Here is a 21277-nt window from a genome sequence, read left to right as displayed (position 1 = left end):
ATAATTCGAAACAAAAGAAAAGCTTCAATTCTGGAATACAGATCTGCAGCGGGGATAGATTGCATGGCAAAATCTGCACATACGTAATTGTGATATACATGAAGCTCTGTTGGTGCTTGTTAAGTACACGTGCAGATTACAAGTGACACTGAGAAGCACTCTTTGCTGACTGGTAAGGTTTATAGAGCTGGAGGTTTTTAAAAAAAGGCTAGGACATTAAATGCAAAAGCACTATGTTAAAACAATGTTAAAGTTATAGATTAATCCCACAAACAGCAAGTAATGTAAAAGTTATCAAGGAAAATACAATCTGTCTACGTGTACATACAAATTAAAATAGAGGACCTGATTCTCCTCTCACCTGAACCCCTAGCATCACTTAAGTCAATTGTTACGTCAGATATACATTGGGGTAGGTGATAGGTGAATCACTGTCACAGTCTTTAATTATTGTGATGGTTCTCAGGGAGTCGAGGAGTGTGAGTCACTTTTTGTTACTCCCTGCCTCCAGTGAGAGGCAGCAGGGTGGCAGCTAGCCCTTTGACCACTCTCCCCTTGAAGCCTTTGTCTGTGTTATCCAGCCCCTGACATTGGCTACTAAAAGAAATTCCAAATTCTCAGTGCCCAAAGGTGCAGTGTACCCCAATTTACCAGTTTTACCTTAAGCCATTTCTCCTGTAAACTGCACAGCACTTGTGAGCACTTATAATAAAACAAAAGCAGGTTTATTTAAGAAAGCATAAAGATTTAACTAGAAATGAAAGAGAATGATGGAAACAATGGGTTACAACACACAACAAAATCATTAAATGCTAATCTGAGTCTACGTGTATCAATAGTTATCACTCCTATACAATAAGGTAGACTTTCCCCCAAAAGTTCAGTCTTTTGCCGAGCTGGTTGGTTTCACAAAAACCAGGCCCCAAACATTCTTGAAAGCCCCCTTACTCTCAGGGGGGGTTCCTCAGTGAATGGATCCAGAGTGCTTCTCCTTTCGCTGTGTGAAAACAGCCTTTTGATTCTATTCACAGCCAGGGCAAAGCTCTATCTGTTGTACTGTTCCTTTCTCACCTCCAAGGATATGCCTACACTGCAAAATAAAAATTATGGCAGCCAAGTCTCAGAGGCCTGGCCTGAAGACCTGGGCTTCAGCTTCGGGGCTCATGCTATAGCACTAAAAATAGCTGTGTAGATGTTCCTGCTTGGGATGGAGCTCAGGCTCTGAGACCCACTCCCCCACCCTATGTTTCAAAGCTGAAGTGCCAGACTGAGTGGGAATGTCTACAGAGTTATTTTAATTCCCGTAGCATGTGCCCTGAGCCTGAATCAGTTGACCCAGGCTCTAGGACTCACTGCTGTGGGTGTTTTTTTGCAATGTAGACATAGCCCAAGAGGTTTCAATTGTTTGGTGGTGTCTCTGATGACTTCCCATTGATAGTTTGGGGAGAGAGCAAGGCTAGTCAACTGAGCCTTGCATTACCTCCACAGTTGATTAGTGAGGAATGACAGCTCCCTCTTGCTTGAATGGCACATCACCTCCTGATGATTAATTTCTACTCCAAGTCCAGGTAAATATTACCTGTAGATACATCTCACAACAATTATGAGTCTTGACAAGTCGGGGCTTTCTGTAGATACTTTCCATGTTACTCTTTATGGACACATACATGATTGTACATTCAACTTCAGTGTCCATATTTCCTAACTTTTCAATGCTTAGCAATACAACCTTAATGTTATATTAACATTATAGATAATTCATACATCCCTCATGATGATAGTACAACCATAATGTTCCTTTAGCACTTGTGGTAACTTGTGCCCACCGTACATTAGTTTTCTTTTAAAAGGAATGGGGTAAGTGGCCGACATCTTACGTTTGAACCCTCTAGACTCGCACATGCAATCAGTTCAAGTCTCAGGAAGAGAAACTTTGCTTTTCATCCTTCCAAGGGGGTCGGAGGGGAGGAAGCATTTCCTGTTGTTTACAATAGGGGATCTTTTGTATAAGACCTTAAAAACAGCGATTCCATCTGCTTTATGTACCCCAGAGGTAGTTGCATTGTAGTGCACAGTATGTATATAATTTGGGAATTGTTTAGGATTACCAGTGCTGTATCCATTTTATATTACAGCTGTTACTGAATTACAAAGTGCAGACATATGAAACGATAAGAAACCAACATCTGGGCATATTGCAACGCTCATCTTTTCCCCCAACTGTTTGAAGGGGATGGTTGAGAGGTAAATTGTGAGTGTGGATAACTGATGATGAAGGTGTTTCCTTCTGGTTGGGAGTTACAGGGGCTGGAACTGCATATGTTTATTTATAGTGGAGTGCATTTTTATATATTAAGTTGTACCAAGCACAACGGGAGTGGCTGGACAGATATTCTCTATTCTGTATGATGCTAGGTTAATAAATAAAATACATTTTAATAAACCTTATGCCTAACATATCATTTACCCATGAGCTGGAGTTTCCAGTGCTCTGATATGTTGCATCATTTCTCCCCTTTAAGAACCTTGCCCTGCAATGTGAAGGTCAATATCATGGTTGACTGGGAGGTTATAGCATTTGGTATTCCTGTTGTGCCATCAAGTTCACAACAGCACTGCATGATTAAGGCCTGACCCTACTAGATGCCCATAACACTTGAGATTAGGCATTTAAAAATTGGGAAAGGATTTACAGTTCTTAGAGCACTATCTTAAGCTGGGCATAGTGTTCCATCATCTCCTCCACACATCCTGATTATTCACGCACCCATGCACACCCATGCACAAGACTTGCCTCCCTTCCACATGAAATCCAACAAGAGACTTAGGAAGGAGAAGAAAACTCTCTAACCTTCCAGTGTTTTCCCCAGATTGGTTAGTATGGGGAGAGGATACAGTAACTCCTCGCTTAACCTTGTAGTTATGTTCCTGAAAAATGCGACTTTAAGTGAAACGATGTTAAGCGAATCCAATTTCCCCATAAGAATTAATGTAAATGGGGAGGGCGGGGTAGGTTCCAGGGACATTTTTTTCACTAGACAAAAAACTATATATTTTTAGAGAGAGAGAGAGAGAATAAGTTTTAAACAAACAATTTAATACTGTACACAGCAATGATGATTGTGAAGCTTGGTTGAGGTGGTGAAGTCAAAGGGTGGAAGAGGGTGGGATATTTCCCAGGGAATGCCTTACTGCTAAATGATGAACTAGCATTCGGCTGAGCCCTCAAGGGTTAACACATTGTTAATGTAGTCTCAGACTCTACAAGGCAGCACTAATGGCGGGAGGGGAGACAGCATGGCAGAGAGAGACAGAGACACACATTGAGTGTGTGAGAGAGAGACGTGCATTGCCCCTTCAAATATGCTGACCCCACTCTAAGTACACTGCCTTTCAAAAGATCAGGAAGTTGAGACAGCAGCTGCAGCCAGCAAGCTCCCTCCGTCCTGAGCGCTGTCCTGTCCCCACCCTGCTCTTTATGGAGAAGGGATAAGCAGGGGGCAGGAGTAGGGGGGAGGGGGACACCCTGACATTAGCCCCCCCATTTCTCCCCACACATAGAGCAAGAATGAGGCTCCCGGGAGCAGCTCCAAGGCAGAGGGCAGGAGCAGCACACGGCAGTGGGGAGAGGGACAGCTGAACTGCCGGCAATTGATAGCCTGCTGGGTGGCTGCTGCACAGGGAACTTAGGGAAGCGGGAAACTGTTGGGGGGCTGCTGGTCCATCCTGGTTCCAAGCCCCCACCAGCTAGCTGCAACGGGCTGCCCTTCCTGCAAGCAGTGGACAAAGCAGGCAGCTGCCAAACAACGTTATAAGGGAGCATTGCGCAACTTTAAATGAGCATGTTCCCTAACTGATCAGCAACATAACAACATTAACCGGGATGACTTTAAGTGAGGCGTTACTGTACCTGTAAGGCTGCTGGCCTGTCTGCCCCAGCCCAGGAATGACTAGTGCCATGTCCAGAATCTTTTCAGATCCTTCCTTCAGGGCACAGTTGCTTATGCTCAGAATAAAACAGTGATATTTGGCGCTGACCTGTGTCAGCAGCCAAAGAAAGAATGGCGTATCACCATAGTGAGCAATCATATGACTGCAAAGAAATTTGAACCCTGTTTCTAGACACATTTGGACAAAACTAGTGAGATGGCATAAAGAATGCTAATCTCCATTCCACCCTGCCCTCTGCTTTGTCTCTCCCCAGCTCCCCGCTCACCTCCTTCCCTCCTCATGCATATCTTCTCCTCTCTTGTTACTGTTACCCCACTTAACATATTATGTCAATGTAGTATTGTCTGGTTTTGTTATTGTCTGATATTGCAGCTTTGACAAGTTGTAAAATTGCTTAATTGCATAATTCTATTGGAGGTCCTGTGAAGCATGTGATCTTTGGAAAGATATATGCGCTGTAAGTCATTCACCCTCTTGGTACTTTTCATTGTCTGTTTCTTTATGAAAATCAATTAAAAATGAATCACAACCCACCTATCCCCCTAAAACTTAGGCACAACAGCCCTTCACAAGACCTAAGGTCACCTGATGAAATTAATAGTCAGCAGGTTGAAAACAAACATGGTCTGTTCCAAGCCCATGCTTGAGCATCCACACTGCACTGTAAACCCAGCAATGCTGTTGTGCACTTGATGGCACAACAGGAATATCAAATGCTGTTCTGTTTATTCTCTCTGAAGTATCTGGCACTGGCCACTGTCAGATCCTGGGCTAGATGGACCATTGGGCTGACCCAATGTGGCTGTTCTTATGTTACATTAACACCAAAACAAAACAGCTCCCAGAGCCTTTTCCTGTTGCCTCTCTCAAGTTGTCTATGCTGCAATCAGTAGTGTGATTGTAGGTTCGGTAGGCGTACACCTGCTCACGTTAGTCTAGCTAGCATGACTGAAAATAACAGTGAAGATGCAGTGGTAGAGCTTTCAGCGTGGGCTAGCAATGTGAGTACATACCCAGGGTCTTGGGCGGGCTTGTACATCCTGCGCTGAAGCCCTTGCCACCACATCTTCACTGCTATGTTTATCTGTGCTAGTTAGAGTAAAACTAGGTAGGTATGCCGACATGAGCTGCAATCAGACATTTGACTGCAGTGTAGACAAGCCTTTCCCTTCAATCCCCCTGCTTGATAACCTACTGCTGGAGCCCATCTTCCTCCTACAGCTCCTTCCAACTGAGCTCTCTCAGACCTTTGTAGGGATCACCTGACCCTTTTCCTCCTGGGTTTAATAACTGACTAGGGCTGGCTGGCCCCCCAGCCCTTGAAGGGGCAGACCATCCTACTACAGTTCCCCTCCACACTGTGAGCAGTGGGTTCCTATCCCACAAGCCCATAGATCTCAGGAAGTCATCTGGAGACCACGCCCATTTCTATAAAAATGCTGTTTCCAAATTGGTGCTGCCTCACCACAAGCACCCTGACAATGTGACTTTGTGAGAGCTGTGAGGCCAGATATTCATCTAGCTGATGCTGCCCTTTGCTATTTATATCAGTATGTCCAAGCCCACATATTTAAAAATTATTACTCTGCTCCCACCCCTGAAACTGTAAGTTTTTAAATAAATTTGGAATTCTTTTTATTTGCCTCTTAGTGTTTTAGTCCTTGGGGGTTCACATTTGTCCAGGTTTTTTCCTGCCACCATGTGAGCTTGTGGTAGGGCCCAAAGGAACCCAACTCAATATCAAGCCCCATTGTGATAGGCCTTGCTTATACATATAACAAAAAGACAGTCCAGCCCCCAGGGGGTTTACAATACTGGTATATGACAAGAGACAGCAGATGAACAAAAGAGACAAACCAGGGGCCATGGTCAGAGTGAAGCAAATATGTTGGGAATAATAAGTAGCAGTGTCAGAATGCCAGCTGCTCAGTCACTGATGCCTAGCAATTAATGCTGGGTTTTTTAATGCAAAAGTGCCATATTTTTAAAGGGATTTAAGCATGTGAAGACTGGGAATGTCTATATTATGAACTAAGCCTGGATTTTGACTCAGGATTGAGCCCACGTCCCTCTTCACTCTACACACAAATCAGTCTGACTGGAGTCTGCAAGCACTCAAGACCTGGGTCCTAGGACCCTGTTAGGGGGGTGAGTAAGAGCTCAAGTCCCACTGAGAATCGGGTCCAAGCCCTGTCATTTTGCAGTGTGGATGCAGCTCAAGCCACAATCCAAGTCGGAAGGTCTGCGGAGTACAGTATGAACGTGTTAGGCTCAGTATTTTCCCTAAGAATTGAAATTAGAGGGGGGTGTTCAAATGTATAGGGAGGGATTGAAAAATGACTAAAAGGGCAACATTGGAACTAGTTGACCATTGGGGTGATGTACCCATAGATGCCTATTGGGATTTTCAAAATGCTTAGGTGCCTAGCTCCCACTGAAACCAATAGGAATTAGGTGCCTATGTGCTTTTGAAAATACCACTAGGTGCCTATCTATAGCATCAGGTGCCTAAATATCTTTAAAAATCTGTTCTCCATCAGCTCCAAGGTTACCATAAAGAGTTATTAGTCATAGTGAAGTATGTATGCAACTGTTCAAGCTACAGTTATACTTTTCTGTAGCAATTATTGCCCATCTTATCAGAAAAGCAACAATGTATATCAACTAGATTCAACATTAATCTTTGGAATTAATTTTTCCAAACAGAATAATTATACAAAGTGTATTGTCTGGAATAGAAATTCACTTACAAGTTAGTACTAAGAAAAAATAATCTTTTGCAACTTAAAGATATACCAAGAGCACTCTAGGCATAAACGCTAGAAAAGAAACAGCAAGTGATTATTGAAAGAAGTGACATCTGTACTGTATCACTTTACTCTGTTGGAGAAGTGGTGGAACATATTCTGTATTTACATTACTAATGCAAAGGGGAGAGGATGGAACAGAAACATTTCTCAGGTAGCCAGGGAAACCCACAAGGGCAAACTGAGAACAGCATGGAGTAAGTACTTTCTTCTGCTTTAATACTTAAATGCAGAAACTAGCAGTTTAATTTGTACAAATCCTGTTCCTAGAAGGAGACTGAGATGATAAGAAATGCCCAGAGGCCTTTGGTGGTAAATACAACAAAAAAGTTCCTTGACATTTAAAGAAATAAACTCAAACCAGACTGGCATCTAAATGAGGTTCCCTTGTTTTGCTCTCTCAAGCTTTGGTGATCATAAATGTTTTGGATAGGAAGCCTATGAACTTTCTAGTGAATGGCGCTTTGGCGCCTCCTCCAGGTGCAAATGACTCCTACAGTTTAAATCTATTTCAGTGCCTGAATCCAACTTCACAATTCAGACAGTGGAATTAACATTTTCCTGGATGTTTTAAGAGCAAAAGCAAAACAGCCATAGAGCTGTACCTCAACCATCACTCTATGCTGAAATTCAGTTTACAATGGGAATTGTGTTTGGTGTTTAGATAATTTCATTTTAGAAGTTGCACAGACATATATCTTAGCGATATAGCTTGGCAGGTGTGTATTTATTTTTAAGCTACAGCAAAGGACTCTAGCCCTGCTTGAGTTTCAGATCTTTCAGAGGTGTACATAAATTTGACATTTTAAGATTGCAGTAGTCAAAACTTGGTGGTCTGTTCTGACTTGTTAATGAAAACAGGCAAATTCATGCCCAGAAATCCCATTAATCCATCCAAGAACTCTCAGCAAAAAGCATCTATGCAATGTGTCGTGCTGTCTGGAGTGACTCACGACTGTGAGTGCCTACCTCAAGGCAGACTGTCAAAAACAGGGCAGACACTGCAAACTGGTGGTGAGTTCTATAATAAGATTTCACCAAGCCAGTGACAAATGTGAACTCCTGGATCACTTTACCAGTCTTACCATGGAGTCACAGACAGTTCCCTCAGACTCTCCAGCCTATCTTGTTACCCAGACAAACTGAACTTTGTGATAAAAGGTCACTTAAACCAAAAATCACACTACATCAGGGTGCTCCCAGTCCCAAGAGACCAGTCACTTACCCCAGATCAATTGGTACTCCAGCTCTCACACCAGAGACAATGCTGGCAGCTAGTTCTACAGTAAACTAACTAACGGTTTATTAGCTAAGAAAAAGGAAATGAGAGTTATTGAGAGGTTAAAGCAGGTAAAATATATGCACAAGTGAGTAACAGTTTGTAATTCTAAATGGCGGCAGTGATGTAATAAACTGCCAGTTTCCCAAAAGTCTTTTCAGGGTACCCAGATTGTCTCTGGGGATCTCTGCTTTGTGTCTGCTTCCCTTTAAGAGTCCAAACAGTCCAGAGATTCAGGATCTTTCCTTGAATCCATACTTATAGCTTCTTCTCACAAAAAACAAGTTGACAGTGTCACTATAATTTGATGATGGAGAATGAAGAATGCATTTTGAATTCTTTAACCTCCAGTCATCACACACAATGACCACTTGCTTTGAAATTAGCACTTTTCTGTTAAAATTCTTCATTTGCATCCAACAAGGCTTCTTTCTCCTTTGATGGGTTATTTAGTTGCAGGGGTGTACACAATGCAAAAGTTTGCTACTACCTTATAATGGGACACAGACAAATGAAAACAATGCAAGTAACATCCCACTAGTTTTCATGAAGTTTAAACACCAAATACACTCTCATACATTTAATAATCACTTTGATCAATATTAACGCACAAGTGAATTGGCCTGAGGCTCTGGCACGAGATGGCACCTGGTCTGCCAGCATCACACCGGGGTCCATTTTGAAACATGATAGAAATATGCCATTCTTTTCCTGAACTGGAAGGCAGATCTGGTACAATGTTGCAACCAACATGAGAAATACTACATTATAGGGATCGGTGGAGGTGGAAGGGGAGGGGGGAAATTGGCTACTAAGTACTAGGAAGCCTTATCATCATTACATGCTAATGCGCTTTTTTCAGACTGATTTTCTAGCTATTAAGCCACAGATTAATAGGTATCTCTGGAGCTAAGTGACTTGGAAAAGGTTTGGTTTCCAAGAATACAAGAGAAGCAGAAAAACAGTAATCGCAATCTTCTTAATTTGGGCAGGGGCTCCCAATTTGTTTATCACCAGTCCAATCTCTCACTGACAGATTGTATTGAAAATGGCCCAGGTTTGGTGAGCTATTTATTTACTATTTTTTTAAAGTTCTCCTTTCAGCCTCTCAAAGCAGCCTCTTCAATAGCTGGGACAGTGTCATTCCACTCAAAGGCAATGTACAGCAGCTATATTACATACACCATTGCCGCACAGTGAAGTAGTGAACAGGATTACACATGGTGTAATTCAGCTATCTGGTTTCTTTCAGTGTGATGCTGGCATGTACAGTATGCAACAGGAGTTGAAACAAGAGACACCAGGCCCAAGTATCTTTGGATGTGTGGGAAGAGTTTAGGTGGAAGGTTTGTCTTGTGATAATATTCAAAAAGCCCAGGGAGGAATGGGGGTTTCATTGTGTGAAGCATCTAACACACCCTTAGGCCTGGTCTACACTATGAGTTTAATTCGAATTTAGCAGTGTTAAATCGAATTAACCCTGCACCCGTCCACACAACGAAGCCATTTCTTTCAAAATAAAGGGCTCTTAAAATTGATTTCTATACTCCTCCCCGACTAGCGGAGTAGCGCCGAAATCGATATTGTCATTTCGAATTAGGTTTAGTGTGCCGCAATTCGATGGTATTGGCCTCTGGGAGCTATCCCACAGTGCACCATTGTGACCTCTCTGGACAGCAATCTGAACTCAGATGCACTGGCCAGGTAGACAGGAAAAGCCCCGCGAACATTTGAATTTCATTTCCTGGTTGCCCAGCACAGGAGAGCACAGGTGACTACAGAGAGCTCATCAGCACAGGTAACCATACAGGCCGATAATCGAAAAAGAGCACCAGCATGGACCGTACGGGAGGTACTGGATCTGATCGCTATATGGGGAGAGGATTCAGTGCTAGCAGAACTTCATTCAAAAAGACGAAATGCCAAAACTTTTGAAAAAATCTCCAAGGGCATGATGGAGAGAGGCCACAATAGGGACTCAGAGCAGTGCCGTGTTAAAGTCAAGGAGCTCAGACAAGCCTATCAGAAAACAAAGGAGGCAAACGGTCGCTCCGGGTCAGAGCCGCAGACATGCCGCTTCTACGCTGAGCTGCATGCAATTCTAGTGGGGGCCGCCACCACTACCCCACCTCTGACCGTGGATTCCGAGGCGGGGGTAATCTCATCAGCCACACCTGAGGATTCTGCGGACGGCGAAGAGGAGGAGGAGGAGGAGGACGAGCTTGCGGAGAGCACACAGCACTCCGTTCTCCCCAACACCCAGGATCTTTTTCTCAGCCTGACTGAAGTACCCTCCCAACCCTCCCAAGCCAGTACCCAAGACCATGACCCCATGGAAGGGACCTCAGGTGAGTTTACCTTTTAAAATATAAAACATGATTTAAAAGAAAGCGTTTTTTAATGATTAATTTGCCCTGAGGACTTGGGATGCATTCGCGGCCAGTACAGCTACTGGAAAAGTCTGTTAACGTGTCTGGGGATGGAGCGGAAATCCTCCAGGGACATCTCCATGAAGCTCTCCTGGAGGTACTCCAAAAGCCTTTGCAGAAGGTTTCTGGGCAGTGCAGCCTTATTCCGTCCTCCATGATAGGACACTTGACCACGCCATGCTAGTAGCAAGTAATCTGGTACCATTGCATGACAAAGCCTGGCAGCGTATGGTCCCGGTGTTTGCTGGCATTCAAGCAACATCCGTTCTTTATCTCGCTGTGTAATCCTCAGGAGAGTGATATCGCTCATGGTAACCTGGTTGAAATACGGGAATTTAATTAAAGGAACAGAGGTGGCCATTCCTACTGGGCTGTTTGCCTGTGGCTGAAAAGAAATCCTTCCCTGTAGTAAGCCAAGCGTGGGGGGGGAGAGGAGGATTGGAGCGGAACTTTTCTCGTATGGCTAGCAGGGATCTTCCCTGATACCAGCCATGCGGAGGGATCTTCCCTGATACCAGCCACACGGTGCGGGGAGGGATAAAGCGATCATCCCAGAGAATTGGGGGTGGGGGGATTAGTTTGTTTTCTGCTGCTGAAGGTTAACAGAAAAACCGCAGCACTCAACGAGCTTTGCTTGGTATGTGGGAAAGGAGGGCGCAGAAGCCAAAAGACAATGGCTTACCATGGCCGCATGCAAGCCGAATTCTGTTGCCTGGACCTGCGCCTGTGATCTCTAGCAGCAAAGCCACAGGCACTCAATATTAAGAGGCAAAATGCGACCTTGCACAGAAAGCACATGTGCTATGTAATGTGAATAGTGTTGTTCACCGTGAAAGAGTATAAGCATTGTTCTGTAAAATGTATCCTTTTAACAAATTCTCTCCTTTTTTCCCTCCCTCCAGCAGCTGCAAATTTTTCAAGCCTCCCTCCTCTGTCCCGAAGGCTATCTCAGATAAGGCATCGGAAAAAGAGGACGCGAGACGAGATGTTCGCGGAAATCATAGAATCCACCCGCAATGAAAGAGCTCATCTGAATGAGTGGAAGGACACAGTTTCAAAGTATAGGAAAGATGCCAGTGAACGTGAGGACAGGAGGGACCAACGTGAGGACATGAGGGACCAACATGAGGACAGAAGGGACCAACGTGAGGAGAGGAGAGACGCTCAAGATGAGAGGTGGCGGCAGGAAGATCAGAGGAGGCAGGATGCAATGCTGGAGCTGCTGTGTGAGCAAACAGACATGCTCCAGTGTCTGGTGGAGCTTCAGGAACGGCAGCAGGATCACAGACTGCCGCTGCAGCCCCTGTATAACCACCCTCCCCCCTCACCATGTTCCATAGCCTCCTCACCCAGACGTGTAAGAACGCAGGGGGAGGAGGCTCCGTGCACCCTCTCATTCCACCCCAGTGGACAGCCCAAGCAAAAGGCTGTCATTATTTTAACCTTTTTTTAGTGGCCTTTTCCTTCCCTCTGATCCCCCTCCCAAACCCCACCCGGGCTACCTTGTCAGTTCTCTCCCTCTTTTTATAATCAATTAATAAAGAATACATTATTTTTAAACGATAGTGACTTTATTTCCTTTGAAAGCAAGCTGTGATCGAAGGGGGAGGGTGGGTTGCCTACAGAGAATGAGTCAATAAAGGGGGCGGGTTTTCATCAAGGAGAAACAAACAGAACTTTCACACGGTAACCTGGCCAATCATGAAACTGGTTTTCAAAGCTTCTGTGATGCGCAGCGCTTCCTGGTGTGCTCTTCTATCGCCCTGGTGTCTGGTTGCGCGTAATCAGCAGCCAGGCGATTTGCCTCAGCCTCCCACCCCGCCATAAAGGTCTCCCCCTTACTCTCACAGAGATTGTGGAGCACACAGCAAGCAGCAATAACAATGGGGATATTGGTTTGGCTGAGGTCTGAGCAAGTCAGTAAAGTGCGCCAGCGACCTTTTAAATGGCCAAATGCACATTCCACCGCCATTCTGCACTTGCTCAGCCTGTAGTTGAACAGCTCCTGACTCCTGTCCAGGCTGCCTGTGTATGGCTTCATGAGCCATGGCATTAAGGGGTAGGCTGGGTCCCCAAGGATAACTATAGGCATTTCAACATCCCCAATGGTTATTTTCCGGTCTGGGAAGTAAGTCCCTTGCTGCAGCCATTTAAACAGAGTAGTGTTCCTGAAGATGCGAGCGTCATGAACCCTTCCTGGCCAGCCCACGTTGATGTTGGTGAACTGTCCCCTGTGATCCACCAGTGCTTGCAGCACCATTGAAAAATAACCCTTGCGGTTTATGTACTGGGTACCCTGGTGCTCCGGTGCCAAGATAGGTATATGGATTCCATCTATCGCCCCACCACAGTTAGGGAATCCCATTGCAGCAAAGCCATCCACTATGGCCTGCACATTTCCCAGAGTCACTACCTTTAGTAGCAGCAGCTCAGTGATTGCTTTGGCTACTTGTATGACAGCAGCCCCCACAGTAGATTTGCCCACTGGAAATTGATTCCCGACTGACCGGTAGCTGTCTGGCATTGCAAGCTTCCACAGGGCTATCGCCACGCGCTTCTCAACTGTGAGGGCTACTCTCATCCTGGTATTCTGGCGCTTCAGGGCAGGGGAAAGCAAGTCACAAAGTTCCATGAAAGTGCCCTTACGCATGCGAAAGTTTTGCAGCCACTGGGAATCGTCCCACACCTGCAACACTATGCGGTCCCACCTGTCTGTGCTTGTTTCCTGGGCCCAGAATTGGCGTCCCACGGATAGAACCTGCCCCATCAACAACATGATCTCCAAAGTGCCGGGACCCGCGGTTTGAGAGAAGTCTGTGTCCATGTCCATGTCAATGTCCTCATCACTCTCATCACTGCGCAGCTGTCGCCGCCTCCTCCTTGCCTCATTTTTCTGGTCCTGGTTCAGCATAAACTGCACAATAATGCGCGAGGTGTTTACAATGTTCATGACTGCTGTCTTGAGCTGAGCGGGCTCCATGCTTGCTGTGGTATGGCGTCTGCTGTGTTCACCCAGGAAAAAAGGCACGAAATGGTTGTCTGCCGTTGCTTTCATGGAGGGAGGGGTGAGGCTGTACCCAGAACAACCTGTGACAATGTTTTTTGCCCCTTCAGGCACTGGGATCTCAACCCAGAATTCCAATGGGCGGGGGAGACCGCAGGAACTATGGGATAGCTATGGGATAACTACCCACAGTGCAATGCTCTGGAAATCGACGCTAGCCCCGGTACATAGACGCACACCGCCAAATTAATGTGCTTAGTGTGGCCGCATACATTCGACTTTATACAATCTGTTTCCAAAATTCAAATTCTGTACATTCGGATTAATCCCGTAGTGTAGACATACCCTTAGAAAGTGACCAAGTCTCTGCCCTGAAGAGTTTATGATCTAACTTGAAGCAAGATGAATGTACCAAGCAATAGGAGGGAAGGAGGAAGGTGCATGTGGAAAGAGGGCGAGTACGAGCTGTCAAAATCTGTCAGATCCACACGTCCTGCATCCTCTTTTGAAAGTTTAACACTCTTGCCTTGGACTTCACACCATCCTCTCTGCCTCATGCCTGTACAAGAGAGAGAGGTCTTTATAGGCTCAGGAACCTGGAGAACCAGCCTGTGCGTAATGGATAACATCGTCTCAGAGCTGGATAAGCAACCAAGCAAGGCATTGCCCTTATGCTGCTAGTTTGAACGGACACTGAACTGTCCATGGTAGAGCCATCTAGTCCATATAGGCTGTGCTTAATTTCCTTCATTATCTTTGTTTCTTTGAAACTATTACAAGTACCATGTTAATTATCGCCACTTTTGAGAGCTTATTGTTCAGTTAAATATTTAAACTGTGCAGCCTCTAGCCCACAATGAGCCTTTCCTAAGAGCTGCTTGTGTGTTACAGCAGGTGTGAGGGAGAAGGCCAGGAGGGAGAGAACAGAGGCAACAAGTAACTGTTGATAGTGGGTGACGGGCATAATTCTGAACCCACTCCCTGAGAAAAAAAGAAATAAAAATATAAAATCTGGCAGAAATCTAGGGAGGCACTTAACTCTGCATGCCCGTCCCCACCATGAGTCGCCTCTGGGACGGAAATACAAGGTTGTTATTTAAAATACCTTAAAATGTTCTTGGTATACAGTATATTTTATTTGTTCATACATTCTTCTTGTTTTTAATGGGAGTTCACAGCCTAAGATCAGTGAGCATTTAGAAAAGAAGCACAGAGGAAGGGTCAGAATAGCATTAAGAACAGGCAGGCATTGTCGGACTAGTTGAAATTTTTTTATCATAATTGATTTTTGATGTAAAATTGGGATTTTGACTCAATGAAATTTTTTGAAAAGTGTCTGCTTTCCATAGAATATTACAATCTTTGTCAAAAAATCAAATATCTGAAAATCCTAAATGTAAATAACTGTAATGCAGATTTATTTTTAAAAAGGCACCACAGGAGGTCCTGGCAATTACGGGCCAGTAATCCTAATTTCAGTACCAGGCAAATTGATTGAAACTAGAGTAAAGTACAGAATTATCAGGCACATAGATGAATACGATAAATTGGGGAAGAGTCAACACAGCTTTTGTAAAGGGAAATCATCCCTCACCAATCTATTTGAATTCTTTGAGGGGGGTCAACAAATATTTGGACAAAGGTGATCCAGGGGATACAGTATTCTTGGATTTTCATAAAACCTTTGACAAGATCCCTCTCCAAAAGGCTTTTAAGCAAAGTAGGCAGTCATGGGATAAGAGGGAAGGTTCTCTCATTGATCAGTAACTGGTTAAAAGATAGGAAACAAAGGGTAGGCATAAATGCTCAGTCTTCACAGTGGAGAGAGGTAAATAGCTGGGTCCCCAAAAATCTGTACTGGGACCTATGGTGTTTCACATATTCCTAAATGATCTGGAAGGAGAGGTAAACAGCAAGGTGGTGAAGTTTGCAGGCTGTCAAAACTACTCAAAATAGTTAAGTCCAAAACTGACTGTGAAGAGTTACAAAGGGCTCTTACAAAAATGGGTGAAAGATAATGGCAAATGAAAATTAGTGGTGATATGTGCAAAGTAATGCACATTGGAAAACATAATCACAACCAGACATACAAAATGATGGTGTGACGTGGTGTATCAACCTCACACTGGCCCAGTTCGGGTTAACCACACTCTGTGGATTGAAGAGGCCAAACCCCCTCACCCCTCCTAGGCATGCTCAGACTGGAGACAAGGTATAAAAAGGAGCAGCTCAGTGCAATCTGGTCTGACTGAGGAGGAGAGCGGACATGTGTTGCAGGTTCCTGCCAGGAAGCTGCAAGAGCTCCAGCCTACAGAGGCCAACCACGCTGAGGTCCCTGCAGAAACTCTATCGACCGCCATGGATGACAGAGAAGAATTTGTTCGCATCGGGAAACTACCGATGCTGGAAGTGAGGGTAGGAAACAACATAGGGAATAGAATTGTGGCAGGGAGCGACCGAGCCTGAACGCAGCAGAATCAATTCCTCAGGGCCCTGGGTCAAGACCCAGTGAAGTAGGGTGGGCCTGGGTCTCCCTACCCCACACCATACCCACATTGGGTGTGGTCACCACCCCGAGGAGCATGCCTTGAATGCTAGACCCTGGACACTGGGCCATGCCGCCTTGAACACAAGAGCAGCTGTATAGACTCTAGCCACTGGGCCACACTGGCAGTTGTTTTGCCCTAGGGGCAAGAGACAGTCCAAGGAACTCTTGCCACTTGAGCCGTAACCCCTGTTTTTCATCTTTCTCAGCCTAACTCCCCATGGCGGGGTGTATCAACCCCATGACAGATGGAGTCTAAATTAGCTGTTACCACTCAACAAAGAGATTTTTTGAGTCCTTGTGGCTAGTTCTCTGAAAATATCTACTCAATATGCAGTGGCGGTCAGAAAAGCAAACAGAATGTTAGGAACCATCAGGAAAGAGATTCCACCTCATGTCCAGGCACTGTCACAACCCCTGCAAAGACCTCCTCACCCAAGCCCATGCAAGTGGACATAACAGAGACCTAACTGGACCCTTCTGAATGGAAACACTGATGGCGAGAGAACTTTGTGTTTCCACTGTGGTGGCACTAGCCACATGCTGTATGTCTGGTCCTCCTATGTCCTTGAACCCCGGGGTTATGGGAAACAACCATACCCAGCCTCAGTAAGGGGGTTGAGTCTCAGCAACATTGGGAAAACTCCACCACCCCCCTCTAGCAACCTATTCTGGGCACCTGGCTTGATACACTGAAAATGTCCTCACAACTACAACTCCAGTTACAACTCCGGCTCTGGGATTCTGGACAGGTACTTCTCTCCCCATCCTCCCCCCCCCACTCCCCAAAGGCTACCCTGGCTCCAGTACTTGGCTTACCCGTACAGTGGAACTCTGCCACCGATTTAATTGAGACAATCGATGGATCACTTCCTCTGCGGCTGTTAGTCAGAAAACTACAATTTTGGAGGTGAAGGTTGGGGAGCACCATAAGCTTCTCTGATTCAGCCTTCTCCAATCCCTGCACCTCCCTTTGTTACTCAGAATCCCCTGGTTGGTGAAATATGATCCGCATATCTCCTGGCATCAGAACACCATGACATTTAATTTTGAATTTTGCCAGGACAACTGCCTCCTGTCTTCCAAGCTCAACTCTCAAGAACCTCAGGTCAGATGCTTTGTCCAGGCTTCAGAAACAGTGAGAGATGCTTGGGCAACAGGGAAGGCTTCCATGCTAGTAGGGTCAGCTGTCACAGTTCCTGCAAAATACCAAGAGTTTTAAGATGTATCCAAAAAACAAATGCAGACATACTACCCCCTCACTGGGAATATGACAGCCTGATCAATTTACAGCCTGGAGCCAAGATTCTGTTTAGCTAAATACATTCCATCTCAGAACCTGATTTAGCCACCCTTAAGCACTGCATCCACAAGAATCTGAAGAAAGGCTTTATCCAGACTTCCACGTCCCTGACAGGGGCCCCTGTCCTCTTTGTGAAAAAGAAAGACAGCTTCCTTAGACTCTGGGTTGACTACTGTGCCTAAATAAAATCACAGTGTGGAATTGATACCTGCTACCCCTGATCCCAGAACTCTGGATTGGGTAAGAACAGCCTGAGTATTCACCAAGTTAGACCTTAGCGGGGCATACATCCTAGTCAGAGTCCAGTCAGGGATTAATGGAAAACCACTTTTCACACTTTGTATGGCCAATTCAAAAATCTGGTAATGCTTTTGGACCTATTCATGCACCTTCTACCTTTCAGCATCTAATTAATGATGTTTTACGAGATATGCTGGACCAGTATGTGGTTGGCTATTTATGTGACATTCTAATTTACTCTGAAGACCAAGTTATGCACAACCAGCATGTGTGCAAAGTCCTATAAAGATGCCATCAATAGGGACTCTATGCTAAGCTGCAGAAATGCATCTTCGGTCAACCCACCATGGAATTCTTAGGCTACATTCTGTCCGCCAAGGAAGTCTGCAAGGATCCCTGGAAGGTGGAAGTGGTTCACGACTGGGCAACCCAGTGAAGCATTGAAGAAATTCAGCACTTTATTGGGTTTGTGAATTTCTATGGAACTACTTTATATGGAACCACTCCTGAATCCTGGCCCCTATGACCTCTCTGATGCAAAAAACCACCAAGTTTTCTTGGATGCCAGAAGCCCGAGAAGTCTCTGATCATCCGAAGGTAGCATTCATCTCTGTGCCCATCCTCATACATCCTGACCTAAGTCAGCTGTTCATCCTGGAAACCAAAGCTTCCAATGTCACCATTGGGGTGGTGCTGTCCCAGAAACAGGGCCTTGACCCAGAAGTTCATCCTGGTGCATACTATTCTTGCAGTTCACTCCTGCAAGCATAATTGTGAAATTTCGGGGAAGGAGCTGATTGCCATCAAAGTGGTTTTTGAGAACTGGAGGCATGATCTAGAAGGAGCCAGACACCCAGTTCAGGTGTTCACTGATCACAAAAATCTAGAACACCTGCATTCTGCTAAAGTCCTAACCCAACAAAAGCTATGCAGAGCTCTTTTTTTTTTCTAGGTTTGATTTTACTATCGCCTAACACCCTGGCTCCTGCAACAGTAAGCTGGATGCTGTGTCCCACAAAGGGGAGTATGCCGATGATCCTAAGGGATCTGAAGAAGAGCCTCCTGCATCCTGAAACCACATCATTTCCTCGGAGGATCATCACTATCTGATTTGTTCATGACCATACGTTCTGCCCTACCAAGTGACCCCTTCATCCAGACACTCCAAACTTCCAACACTGAACCCCAGGGTAAGCTCACACAAAAGGATGGACTCCTGCTCATTCATGGGCACATCTAAATCCCTCAGGGACACCCCTGTTTGGAGGCCCTATGCATTTGCCATGACATCCCCTGTGCCGGGCAAGGCAAAGACCACTCCCATGACACACTGGTCATTCTGGTGGCCAAAACTGTGGTCTGGCTTTCAGGCCTATGTCAGATCTTGCAACACCTGTGGTCACACCAAAGTTCCCCAAACAAAAACCTTTGAGATGTGAATACCCACTGAGACCCCCTTGAGGCCTTGGGCTAAATTACAATGGACTTCATTATTGAACTAACAGAATCTGAGGGATACCATACCATACTGATAGTAGTGCATCAACTGACAAAGATGGCACACTTCATTCTCTGTGCACATCTTCCCACCACCAACGATACTGCTCATCTCCTCATCACATGTGTGTTCTGCCTTCATCACCTCCTGGACCATATTATCTCAAACTGGGGTTCCCAGTTTATTTCTCAGTTTTGACAGGAGGTGTTCTTCTTCTTAGAGGTGTTGTCTCCGTGCATCAACTGCCTACCACCCACAAACCAATGGCCAATCAGAAAGAGTGAATCAAGTGTTGGAACAATACCTGTGATGCTTCAAAAGCCAACACGAAAATGACTGGGCTTCACTGATTCCATACATAGAATTCACATACAACAATGAAGACCATGCCTCAACCAAACTGAGCCTGTTTTGTTGTTGTTGTTGTTGTTGTTTTTTTTTTTTGCAAATTATGGTTGCCACTCCTGTTTTCAGCATGCACTGCTCACAGTACCCACATTTCCTGGTTCTTCAAATCCATCAAACACAGGAAGAGTTGAAATAAAACCTAGATGTAGCCAACACTGCATACAAACATCAGGCTGATCATCACCAGCAGAAGGGCCCTACATCTGCAGTAGAACAAAAGGTATGGCTACCCACCAAAGACCTGAAGACAGGCAGACCCTTATGTAAACTTGGACCACCAGTACCTAGGACTCTACCAGATCTGTAGGCAAATCAATCCTGTAACCTTTGAACTCAACTTCCCTGCTATCTTAAGGTGCACCCTGTATTCTGTGTCTCCCTCCTAAACCCTTCTCTGACAATTCCTTTCCCAAACAAAAACAACCTCTCCTTCCACCAGGCCAATACCTTGTCCACAAGATCCTAGACTCCCAGATACAAAGAGGGAAGATATGGTAACTCATTGACTGGGAAGAGAACAGGCCAGAAGAGTGGTCCTGTGAACCAGATCATTATACACACGCTCCCAAGAGCCTTCCATAGAACCCATCCAGACAAACCTGGTCCTCAGTCACCCCAATGGAGCAGTGATGTCAAATCCTAGTGAGGTAAATAGAAAGGAGCATAAACACTGCCAAATTAAGAGTAAAAATGTAATAAGAAAAGCAAAAAAGGAGTTTGAGAAAAGCAAAATGTTTGTAAGTACATCAGAAGCAGGAAGCCTGCTAAACAACCAGTGGGCCCCCTGTATGATCGAGATAAAAAAGGAGCACTTACGATAAAGTCATTGCGGAGAAACTAAATGAATTCTTTGCTTCAGTCTTCACGGCTGAGGATGTTAGGGAGATTCCCAAACCTGAGCCGTCCTTTGTAGGTGACAAATCTGAGGAATTGTCACAGATTGAAATGTCATTAGAAGAGGTTTTGGAATTAATTGATAAACTGAACAATAACAAGTCACCGGGACCAGATGGCATTCCCCCATGAGTTCTGAAAGAACTCAAATGTGAAATTGTGGAACTATTAACTACGGTTTGTAACTTGTCCTTTAAATCGGCTTCTGTACCCAATGACTGGAAGATAGTTAGAGGTGATCCCGGCAATTACAGACCGGTAAGTCTAACGTCAGTACCGGGCAAATTAGTTGAAACAATAGTTGAAACAATAGTAAAGAATAAAATTGTCAGACACATAGAAGAACATAAATTGTTGGGCAAAAGTCAACATGGTTTCTGTAAACATAAACATCATGTCTTACTAATCTATTAGAGTTCTTTGAAGGGGTCAACAAACATGTGGACAAGGGGGAGCCAGTGGACATAGTGTACTTAGATTTCCATAAAGCCTTTGACAAGGTCCCTCACCAAAGGCTCTTACGTAAATTAAGTTGTCATGGGATAAGAGGGAAGATCCTTTCATGGACTGAGAACTGGTTAAAAGGGTAGGAATAAATGGTAAATTTTCAGAATGGAAAGGAGTAACTAGTGGTGTTCCCCGAGGGTCAGACCTAGGACCAATTCTATTCAACTTATTCATAAATGATCTGGAGAAAGGGGTAAACAGTGAGGTGGCAAAGTTTGCAGACGATACTAAACTGCTCAAGATAGTTAAGACCAAAGCAGACTGTGAAGAACTTCAAAAAGATCTCACAAAACTAAGTGATTGGGCAACAAAATGGCAAATGAAATTTAATGTGGATAAATGTAAAGTAATGCACATTGGAAAAAATACTCCAACTATACATACAATATGATGGGGGCTAATTTAGCTACAA

The 21277-nt window shown here is 44.8% G+C and overlaps 3 protein-coding genes across 10 annotated transcripts in view; 1 reads left to right on the top strand and 2 right to left on the bottom strand.

The window, feature by feature from the left end:
- SMPX (small muscle protein X-linked) overlaps nucleotides 1-21277 on the bottom strand; it is a 66866-nt gene that overhangs the window by 15124 nt on the left and 30465 nt on the right. The gene's annotated exons all lie outside the window — the stretch shown is intronic.
- On the top strand, nucleotides 9989-12846 carry LOC135978895 (putative golgin subfamily A member 6-like protein 3). Its single transcript, XM_065579609.1, has 2 exons — nucleotides 9989-10385; nucleotides 11369-12846. Exons 1-2 carry the CDS (start codon nucleotides 9989-9991, stop codon nucleotides 11917-11919), a joined length of 948 nt encoding a protein of 315 aa, XP_065435681.1. The 3' UTR covers nucleotides 11920-12846.
- LOC135978883 (uncharacterized) lies at nucleotides 11394-20391 on the bottom strand. The gene is made up of 2 exons (XM_065579606.1): nucleotides 20281-20391; nucleotides 11394-17214 (listed from the first exon to the last, which is right to left on the bottom strand). The coding sequence occupies exon 2, from the start codon at nucleotides 13519-13521 to the stop codon at nucleotides 12181-12183; it is 1341 nt and encodes a 446-aa protein (XP_065435678.1). The 5' UTR covers nucleotides 13522-17214; nucleotides 20281-20391; the 3' UTR covers nucleotides 11394-12180.

The sequence above is a fragment of the Chrysemys picta genome, chromosome 1 (assembly GCF_011386835.1).
Source record: "Chrysemys picta bellii isolate R12L10 chromosome 1, ASM1138683v2, whole genome shotgun sequence".
Classification (NCBI taxonomy): domain Eukaryota; kingdom Metazoa; phylum Chordata; order Testudines; family Emydidae; genus Chrysemys; species Chrysemys picta.
Note: the sequence above shows the minus strand (reverse complement) of the source record. Positions and strands in the feature narration are given on the sequence as shown.

What these genes read in the sequence shown, in the direction of transcription:
- LOC135978895 (XM_065579609.1), top strand. Translation starts at nt 9,989, where the DNA reads ATGATGGAGAGAGGCCACAATAGGGACTCAGAGCAGTGCCGTGTTAAA. An exon ending in CCCCATGGAAGGGACCTCAG is followed by an intron (nt 10,386 to 11,368) that starts GTGAGTTTACCT and finishes CCCTCCCTCCAG; the next exon opens with CAGCTGCAAATTTTTCAAGC.
- LOC135978883 (XM_065579606.1), bottom strand. Translation starts at nt 13,521, where the DNA reads ATGAAAGCAACGGCAGACAACCATTTCGTGCCTTTTTTCCTGGGTGAA.